Genomic DNA, 10,977 nt, shown 5'->3' with positions numbered 1-10,977 from the left:
GTAACTCTCACTGTTAATGTGTTAGCTAGATTAACAGTTAGTACCCACAATGTGTTAGAGAGTTGTTAGCGAGTTTACAGTTTTACACAAGTTTGGCTCTCATTTTCAACATGTTTGAATCGATAATTAGTCACCCTTTAGTTTTTGTTAGCCTCGCAGACCAAGAAATTTTATGAGCTGTACACACTCCACAAAGGCCCAGAGTTATTGTAGATGAACATTTAAACAGTTTTACACCCATCACACACACACAGAGCACTCTGCAGCCTGGAAACATGGAAATATAATAGAAAACTTTAAGCATGATCTACATTATTATAAATGACTACATTTACAGTGGGGAATATTGTGTGAGGGGAAGGCCATCGGAGCCAAGCTGGGTCTGGATTTCTGGGTCTAGTGGTTTTAGAAACCTCCTCCTCTTCTTTCATCACAGCTGTCCTGTCGCAGATGTGCTGTTGATCCACTGAAACATCAGGAGGACTTAAGCTTAACTCAGTAATAAGGAGAATATTTAATCTTCACCAGCGATCTTCAACCCACTGTGGAAAATATATGGATTTATTGTTAACAGTGTTTTGATCAGCTGCCCTGGGCGTCTTCTAAGGATGTAGTCATTTAGTCTTCCATATAACTCTAATAATAATTCAGTATGCTTTTTAACCCGGATATTTGAAATAAAAACGCTCACTTCCAAATCTAGACCTATAAAGAGCTGGTGAAAGTCAGAAATTTAGACATTAATTTTGGTTTCAGCTCATAAGTATTAAGCTTTGCCATTTTCCTTTTACATATTTCCCTGAGTAAAAGCAGCTGTAGTCACTTCATAAATGCAATAAGAGCTCACTGGAAAGTATCTAAAATACAACTAACAATATTTTAATATCTGAATACTGACTGAAGGTGAAGTTGTATTTACATGCAAAGAAAGGATGGACTCTCCCTCTCAGACTGAGTTTATGAAACTTAAATTAGTTTTAATGTTTGCTACAAATGGGGGAAAACACCTCAGCCAGACAGCTGTGGTTAAACCCTGTTCACTTTAATTGTGTGTTAAACATCTGTGTTTTCAGTATTTAGGACTCATTTCTGTGAATCACCATCAACAAACTGAGATATCAGGTAGAAACTAGAATTACAGGCAGTTTGTGAATGTGAAAATTTCCAATCTTAGTAATTCATCTTTGGTTAATGCTGTCTTAATGTTGTCAAAGTGCTCTTTTTTTAAAGGCAGCAGTGTTATTGATTACTTAATTTATTGTACTGTTACTGTCCATTCACATGTGGAGAGAAACAGAAACATGCTGCTGTTTGCAGATAGTTAATAATCAGCTCTGAACAGGAGCTGAAGAAGAGTCCAGCCTGTTACTCTTACAGTATATAATGAATGACTTTTCTCTGTTTCTCATATAAACCGTTTCAGTGCCTCATCTTTGGCAGCCTGCTGCATGAATTAACATCCTTCTGTTCGGTAAAGTCAGAGCAGCAGAACTAATGTCTGAACTACAGCGCTGACTTTTAATTAACATTCAAGCTCTACAGAGTGATTTCTTTAGTCGGGGTGAATTCATTCATGTGCACAGATTAGCCACCGAACACCGGCTTAGCTGACTCCTCGTCTTAGCTAGTTATAGCTAAGGATGCTAATTTACTAGGTAGCTTAAAATCACACATTTTACTCATCGAGAAAGTACAACAGTGCCTCTGATCGCTTATGTTGGTTAGTTCAGTTTACTGCAAAATACCGCATGCTGTCAGCTTTAAACAGACAGTCGTGGTTATGGGAAGTAAAGATTGGATCTTCTCTCAGTCTTCATCTGCAATTCACAACAGAGATATGAGAGTTTCTCCTCACAGGAACTGTCAATCAAAGACATCATCGTGATATCACACCCTAATTTTACAGCTTTGGGCGAGTAATTTGAAGCATAATCATGAGAAAAGTGACCACCTTGAACCCAAATCAGCATGATGAGAACTACTTATCTTTGGGAAAACCTTTTTTTTTTTGTTTAGTTTGACAGCTCTCTGTTTGACAGCGAGTGTCTGTGGTCATCTGTTAAACACAGTGGTGGCTCTGTCATGGTTTAGGGCTGCATTTCAGCCATTGGTGTTGGTGTTTTGTGCAATTATGAATGCACAAAAGTACTTTCAAATATTAATCCATCATCCAATGTCATCTGGAAAGTGCCTGATTATCAGCAGCTTCAACTTTCATCCTAAACACACTGGTAATGCAGTAAAAGCATACCTGGGTAGAAAAACACACAGGGGAACCTTATGAGTCATGGATTGACCTCCCCAGATCCGGGACCTCAACATTATTGAAGCAGTGTGGAATCAACTTGACACAGAACACAACAAAAGGCAGCCAACGTCCAAAGAAGAGCTTTGAGTGTCCTTCAAGAAGTCTGGAGAACTATTCCTGAAGACTACTTAAAGAAATGACAAGAAAGCTGCCTGGGTTCAGGCTGTGTTATAGAATAAAGGGGGTCATAACAAATATTGAATAGCAAGCTGATTAGAATTGTACGAACTCTGTTTTTGATTTATATGCTATATTCAAATGTATATTTGCATGTTTCAATAAATAGCTGGAAGGAACCCTTCCACACCGCAGGTATGTGACATAGTTCAGTGTTTGTGTGGTCAAGAATAGTGTTAAGGTCTAACAAGCAATGTGCCACTGTGATCTGAGTCTTCTATAACAGTTAATGGCTTCTAGCCAGAGTCCATGTTCAAGTTGTTTGCTTGAAAGCAGTTTAGGATTAATGCAATGTTTGGAAAACAAGAACAACAAGAACTAAATGTGCATTTTTGTCTCATAACACAGTTTACCCAACTAATTTACCCCAAAAGACATTTTCCAACTTTCCAGTAACTGTTTCTCTCATTTATGAGGTAATTTAAATTAAGGTATATTGCATATTACGGAAATTAAGTTGACTTCTCCTTTATGATAGTTATGCTGCATCTAAATTTTCTGAAGCAATGAGTTTGCACACTTAAGTAAAGACAACTTGTAAGATTTTACCTTGTAATTCCCACAGGGCCGTAAAGTAAACTGTTGATGCATGTAGATGTACAGAGTACATATTTACACATATTGCACAGATTTACTTTCATTTCCTGGGGGGTTGAACACATTTGACCTTTACCCCTAAACCACGATTCAAACTGCACTCCTAAAATTTCTTAGTTTACCTGAGAGAAAGCTACCTTTATCCTGCTATTGAGATTCCAGTCTCTACAGTGTGATTAATACAACTGTGGACACACACACACACCACACACATAAATTAATAGCTGTCACTGTAAGCTTTAGCAGGCACAGTACCGCCTGCTGTAACCTTTCCCTGGATTACCAATATAACTCCTCATCAGGGTGTTAGCTCAGCACTAGCAGGGGAGGAACAGGCAAGATTGATGCTATTTGTCTCCTCACACATGCTAAGATAGAGGTCACATCTTACTGAACCAAGACAAGAGAGACAAAACACAGTCTCTTTCTCCACATTCATTCATTCTCCAGCAGTGAGAGAGAGGACTCACAAATGAAGCAGTTTGAGAGCCTGACCTCATTTCAAAGATGAAGATACAGAGTCATTTATAGCTGCACATAGACAGATGGACTGGCAGACAGATGGACTGGCAGATATAGTGGGTATTTTAGATCTGATGAAGCATATAGTGGCATGAGCACATGGAGTGGATCTTGTTTAATTTAATTCATTATATGTCTAATATTTATAATATTTGTGACAGAGGTATTAATATGTAGTTATGCATAAAAAGGGACACTAAAAGTATACATGCATGTTTGCTATGTACAGAGAAAAAATTCGGAAAGATGATAAGTCATTTGCTTTGCAAAAACAGATGGCTCGCTTTAAGACCCATCCCATAATTGACCTCCCCCTTTTCCTAGAAGCCAGTAGGCTCTGCTAGCTGTCAGGGAAAATCACCATAACCCTGTTGTCATTCTAGCCGATCAGCTTGCCTGATGAAAGTGAAGTCCCTTTCAGGGCAACAGCAGCCCCTGGTATGGTAATGGCATGTAGGCCACATCCTTTTTGCTTGCTTGTCCCCCGTACTTGACATTTGATGATTTCTGTAGCTATGTGTCCTTCTAAAGGCCCGAGGACAGCTGTGGCTCTTGGATACCTGATGTCACTCTTCCGCATGGTTTGTCAGTCGGCTGTGACAGTGCAGTGTTTGTCAAATGGGAATGAAGGGAGCAAAGGATTAACCATGATTAAGCCTAAAATAATGTCTTTTTAGTAGAGGACTTAGCATGTACAAAGGCGAGTGAAACACATTGCACAAGTCACATATTCTTCAGTTATGTCTGAGCTTTCAACACTTATTAACAGTGATATATTCTCTACCCGCTCATCTTATCCATTCGCTTACTTGCATGAAACCCTAAAACAAATTCCAGCTCTGATAATTTAAAAGTAACACAGTCTGTTCCTTTACTTGAGTGGATAAAACGGCTGGCCTACAGTATCTGCTGTGTACATGTATAATGCAGCCACTTAACACTTGGTAGGAAGTGTGAAAACGACAGCTCATTAAAGGTCTAACGTGAGGTTCGATACTTGTGAAGCCCATCCTCAAACCATTCAGAAGTGTGGAGCACTGACAGGAACCCTCTACAGCTCTTCAAAGGATGATGGCATGTCAGAAGTTGAAAAGAAGAAGGCTAAGGGTGGAACAGAGAAGTGCGGGTCATACTCGGTGAAGTGAGCTTTGTTGAAGCTTTACCTGCTTTGAACCTGCTTGTGAGATCTTTGTTTTATTTGTGATGTGATGGAAGATTGTTGATATACACCTGTGTCAGTGGAGCATGCAAGCGAGATACCACACAAGTTTATTGTCTTAATCTCTTAGATTCTTTGATTTTTTTACCCCCTTTGTATATCTCTAATAGCCTGACAGCCCTTATGCACAATTTAGATCTGCCACTGGATGGCGCACGAGTATCTCTATTTGATTCATAAAAAAATTGCTTTAAGTCCCAAATTAGTAACATATACATGCATGCTGAATGTACCATGTAACTGCAAGGTTACCCGCTGCATTCCCCCTTCATTTCAGATTAATCAGACATAGATATGACAAAACCAGAGCATATAAATGACAGCCACTAAGAGCGAGTGATCTTTGCCAACCTCAGGGGCCCCCAAGATCCCAGCATAACACGTATGACTGTGCAAACAAACCTATTAGTCCACGCAATGTGTCTTAATTGTGGGGCACTTCTGAGAAGTCTCGTTGCAGTGGCCACACACAAAGAATGGGCGTGAGTACTCCCTCGAAAGGCAGCCCAGAGACTCTTGCTTTTTTGCAGCAGCAGCAGCAGTAGCGATCTGAGCGCTCAATTTACAGTCTTGGAGGGTGGGACAGAAAGCACACCAGCGGGATGGATAACGCAGGTAGGTCGTGGTTTATCTTTCCTTCATAGAAATGCCTGAAAAGTGCTTGTTTCATCACAATTATCAGCCAGAACGAGAATAGAGGAAGGGAACACCTTTTTTTGGACATTTTAATTTGGTACAAAGTGCTGCAGCGCGCATTCCCATCAGCAAACACGCAGCTGAAGCACAAATAATTGATTTGATAGGATAATTATAAAGGATGATCAATTTCTACACCATGGTTATTAGGATTGTGGTATTTAACGATCAGTCGCTTTTCCCTTTACGCACAAGAGTCTTTTTACGCACGCTGGTTACAAGTTTATTAAGTGAACTATATAAGATCCCATTAATGTAAATGTCTCACATGAGAACTATTTTTCTCTTATATCAGGAATTGCAACCGCAGATGTCTGAATACTCTCCCAAAATCAACTAAGACGTGCAGGAGGGAGGGGAGTCTCAGTCGGAGAGAGTCTGAGTGCGTCTGTGTGTCAGAAGGTGTTTGAGAGAGTGAGGGAGCATCACATATTGAGGAGGAGAGAGGGGAAGATAGAAGGGACCGAGTCTGGACCAGGTGATCGAGAGCTAACAAACCTCCAAGGGGCTACCGGGCTGTATCAGTGTGCACGGGATCAGCGATCCAACCATGGTGCCAGCGCGCTGCCCGGGACGCTGTGCCATACTGGCACTGGCCCTCCTCTTGGGATGCGGCGTGGCTTTCTGCCTTGGCCAGAACGACACGGAACCCATAGTTCTCGAGGGGAAGTGTCTAGTGGTGTGCGACTCGAACCCTTCTTCGGACGGCGCAGTCACCTCCTCACTTGGCATTTCAGTCCGCTCCGCTGGGGCAAAGGTGGCTTTTTCAGCCGTGCGTGGAACCAACCATGAGCCGTCAGAGATGAGCAACACGTCCATGACCATCTATTTTGACCAGGTCAGATGTCCACTGAATTTAGCGTCAACACACCCATATCCAATACAAGTCCGATTTTATTCTAAAATATAATTTTCTCTTCGTACAATCTGTTGGGTGGGTAAAACTTATGATCTTGCTCGATATTGATTTTCTATTACTACTAACGCTCTGTGCGATCCGAGCCAGGAGGTTTTCTAAAGACTTCGGCGTTATTTTATGTTTCAAAGGGGTTCGTGTGCGTAATTGGCGTGATCTGGAGATGCGCCGCCAGACGATCACCCATGCACGATCATTTACCGCATGCGTCTTAGGCCTCGGCCGTATTTAGATATGCAATGTGTTGCTTTTGATTAGATATTCCAATAAGTTTTCACGGATGAGGTCTTTGGACAGCGGCCTGTTATACGCCTCAAATTGGGATCCTTCCCAAAGTGCGACTGAAGTGCTGCCTGAAACATTTGGCAAAGCAGCACCAGGCTTACTGGCTTATCCGCCTCTTTTTTAGTCACTGCGCACAGCAGACACAAACAATACGTTTCCACAAAACCAGCTGTTGTGTTGAATTAAGCATGCACATAAAAAACAATCATACTAATAAAGCACTGTCTTATTGTGCTCCCTTTCTTATCACAGGTTTTAGTGAACATCGGCAACCATTTCGATCTCAAAACGAGTGTTTTCCAGGCTCCAAGAAGGGGAATCTATAGTTTCAGCTTTCACGTGGTGAAGGTCTACAACAGACAAACTATACAGGTGAGCAATTACGAAAAACGTGGGGCGCATATTTTCATTTCCTGGGTACAAGACTCAGCTCCAAGTTTCTCGCTGCTCTTAATTGCAGGTGAACCTGATGCAGAATGATTATCCGGTTATATCAGCATTCGCCGGTGACCAGGATGTTACGAGAGAGGCGGCCAGCAACGGAGTACTGCTGATGGTTGAACGGGAGGACCGTGTCTATCTGAAGCTGGAACGGGGCACCCTAATGGGCGGATGGAAATACTCCACCTTCTCAGGCTTTCTAGTCTTTCCTCTATAATCTAATCTGCGATGACTCACGTCGCATGGGACTCTGCTTAGGTTGAGGAACCAAAAAAGAAAAAGAAGAAAAAAAAAGAAAAAAACATGCCATTTATTTTTAACTAAAATAACTGTCAGCCAAGGAAGCCGACGAATATCTGTATACCTACACTCGTCCACTATCTAGTCAAATATGAACGTTTCCTTGGAGTTTCATATATTCAAATCCATCAGCCAACTCTAACGCAATCTGGATGATTCAACATATTAAACCGGCCAGTGGCCCGTACTCGTCGGGTACGTGGATTTTTTTCCCCCCTTGCTTGGAAAACAAACTTTGCCGACAGACAAACGGGTGTACCTGAGGGGAAATGGACAAAGGAGAAGATGGGGGGAGTGGAGGAACTGACGCCCTGGACAGGCCGAGTGTGTTATGCTCTATTTTATGTTTGTATAGCCTTAAACAATTTATGGTTTCCGTCCAAGTGAAGTATATGGAATTATATGGACAAACAACAGAAGAAGTGCTTTCACGCCCAAGGCATTTTTTTTGCACGAATGGAAGTTTTATCTTTATGTTTTGTGCTGTCAATGGTGTTGCGTTTGGATGCTGAACATATTGAAAATACGCCAAATGTAGGCCGCCGACAAGTTTATTTAAAAGAGAAAAAAGGCGACATATTTCAGCCACCGAAGACAACTTAGAGCCCTTTTATTTAAAAAAAAAAAAATAGTAATATTGATATAATTTATAAAGTACATATTCACATTATTGTGTGTTCTACATTTCAGAATCTGCGTAGCTTTGACTGATTTAATGTTCAGTGACGTTGCTCACCAAATGTACATTGTGGAAATTATAGAAGAATCCCTATGTCCCGCTTAATAAAAGGTATTGTATTGTATAGGCTAAGTGCATTTATCAGTTTTTGTTTACATTTAGCTTTTCAACGAAAGGGGATCTATCTGTGTATACAGACTGTAGGAAAAATACATGTTTGCAAATGAAGCTCAAAGGCCTCAAGAGGGAGCAGAGGTTGAACTGTGAGCAGCTCACTCTGGTCGCTGTCCGAGGTGCTGAACCGATGGGCTTTTTTAAAAAAACAAAAAGTCAGGCAGCAGCTTCATAAGTCAAACACTTCAGTGAAAACACTTGTTGTTGCCGGCTGGAAACTGCGATTCAATAACTGGGAAATATGAAATATCTGAAATATGCATTTATGAATGCACTACTGAGGAGAGCCAGGGCTGCTCCTGAGCGTGAAGTTTCAGCAGAGCACGACCGCACACCGCGGAAACGTCCTTCTTTGTGGCAGAGCCGAAGCTCACGTAAAGTAGACATATATTTGGAAGCGTTAGCGAGGTGGTTTGCAAATGTGGGTTAAAAAGAGAGAGAGAGAAAGAGAGAGATCGTCGTGTAGTCTGTGTGCAATGTTTGTTTCTTTTTCTTTCTTTCTTTTTATCACACGAGTGGATGCCATCTTGTTTGAAAAAGGACGTTTTGGGATATTTCAGCCCACACATTAAAATATCTCTCTGCCCCCCCCACTTACACGCAGTCAAAGTTATACCACATACCCCCATCCCCACCACCCCCACAACCCCTCCCTTCCTAGTCTAGGAAGGCCACACCTGAGTCAAGATGAACTGCATGACTCATACAAATTAAAGAAGAAAAAAAAAGAGCAATGACAAGAACAAATATTTGCGCAGTTTTACTTTTTTTAATTAATATTTTTTTGTTTTGTTTAAAGCCATCCCCCTTATCAGATACTACACTTAAGAAAAAAAATATCACGCTTTTCCCCTGGGCCAGTGATAATGTATTCAACAAACGCAGAAATATTTTACCATACAAGTCTGAAAAAGACTAAAAAAACATCCTGTGGGAAAACATATGGCAAATGCACAAAAACACGAGGGGAAACTTGCTGTTTCTGTGGTTTACAGTAAATGAGGTGAACCAAGGTGAAAGCCTGATGTTTCCTTGTTAAGTCTGTGCCACTTGGAGATAACACTTTGGGGACAATACAGATGTGAATTGAGCAAAAGCAAAAGCACTACAGAGAAACTCATCCCTGTTTTAACAATGTGGGAATCTGCAAGTTTTCTTGAGTCTTTAATATTCCAAGTCCAGCTATGTTTTTCTCTAAAGTCTTTAACATAAAAGTCTGTAAACCTAATGGCTAATTTGGCAAATGTGACCCTTTTTTTAAGTTCTGAGGGCCTTTTTTGTATTATAGACTTTGGAGTGTTAACTCTGTGGATGCAACCCAGCACAGAGTAAATGCACACCTTTGATTATGGAAGCCGCGGCTTGATGTGCTTGGATACAGTGTGTCTGTACAGAAGGAGGAGTGTTGGAGGAGATTTGGAAAGAAAAACACAAAGGACAATCACCGCATAGTTACTTAACCTAACTAAATGTCACACCTGTTGACATCTAAAGAAGTCTTTTATTTCTTCTCCTAGGTAAAGGTCGCTAAAGTTGGTTATGCCAGAAACTACTCTAGCAAAAATTCTGATATTTGTAGGACAAATCTGCATTGCTTTTTTTCAGTCAAGCTTTAAAGTGCTCTGAATTTATGTTGCAAAGCTTAATAAATCTCTCATTCGCCGCTGTTTTTTCTAGACTTTAGAATAAACAAAGTTCTTACGAGCCTTGGTGAAGACTGTCTGATTGGTTGAGCATCATAAATCTGATCCTCACCCTTACGGTGAAAGTCATTGTGCCGAGGAAATGTCAATTTAGCACAAAGCCAGCATGACATTGGCAGAAAAAACAGTTACGAGTACTGTACAAAACCTGCCAGAAGAGTTGTGAGCCAATTTGTAGCAGTTTATGATCATCCTGGGCTCGTAGAAACATATTAACACAACACCATTGTTCTCTGTCAAACACATAGAGAAGAAAACATAAAACTAACTGTTTGTGCAGCTGAGGGTTAAAAATGAACACCAACAGCTGCTGGGCCCGGGCTTGGAAAACATTTGCATGTATAATTGACAATATCGTACACGTGAGCAGCTGGAAACCTTTTTTTGTTCACTTGGTTGCTTCTACCGCACGGATATCTGCTTTGGTCTTATTTTTTTTAATATACCTTCATCGTGTTTATAACAGAACACAACAGCTGAGAACAAAGATAAAGACCTGCTGATGAGCAGCTGATGCCAACAATAGGACTGCACAAACGGCAGAAAGTGCCAGCAAATCATTGTGATTTTGGAGAGTGTATTAAACTGGCCTATAAAGTACTAATTGTGCCCATACTGGAATGAGAAATCTGCATCCAAACGATCCCCTTAGATAATTAAGATAGCCATAGAGCACATAGCAAACAAGAAATGAAAAACAAAACCTTTTAAGATTATTGCACGCAATCAAATAAGTCAGGCTAAATCACTTCTTTCATGTAAATAACACAACTTCCATAGATGGGATTATTAAAGCGTGGATATATTTGTTGAACTCCTTGGCGAGTAAAGCTGTTTGCAACTTATTAGGCACAACAGAGTGTAAATGATACCATAATGCTGCCGTTATTGCTAAATATTAGTCATCCTAACAGGATTTTTTTGTGTTTGTTTGTTTGTAGCAGTAAATACAGAGTCACC

General features: G+C 40.7%; 1 protein-coding gene across 1 annotated transcript; it reads left to right on the top strand.

Moving 5' to 3' along the window:
• Nucleotides 1-5,154: 5,154 nt before the first annotated feature.
• On the top strand, nucleotides 5,155-8,266 carry cbln2b (cerebellin 2b precursor). Its single transcript, XM_003443478.5, has 4 exons — nucleotides 5,155-5,438; nucleotides 5,815-6,357; nucleotides 6,973-7,092; nucleotides 7,181-8,266. Exons 2-4 carry the CDS (start codon nucleotides 6,070-6,072, stop codon nucleotides 7,376-7,378), a joined length of 606 nt encoding a protein of 201 aa, XP_003443526.1. The 5' UTR covers nucleotides 5,155-5,438; nucleotides 5,815-6,069; the 3' UTR covers nucleotides 7,379-8,266.
• Nucleotides 8,267-10,977: the final 2,711 nt, after the last annotated feature.

Source organism: Oreochromis niloticus, linkage group LG9, assembly GCF_001858045.2.
Source record: "Oreochromis niloticus isolate F11D_XX linkage group LG9, O_niloticus_UMD_NMBU, whole genome shotgun sequence".
Lineage (NCBI taxonomy): Eukaryota > Metazoa > Chordata > Actinopteri > Cichliformes > Cichlidae > Oreochromis > Oreochromis niloticus.
This window is presented reverse-complemented; position numbering and strand designations above follow the sequence as displayed.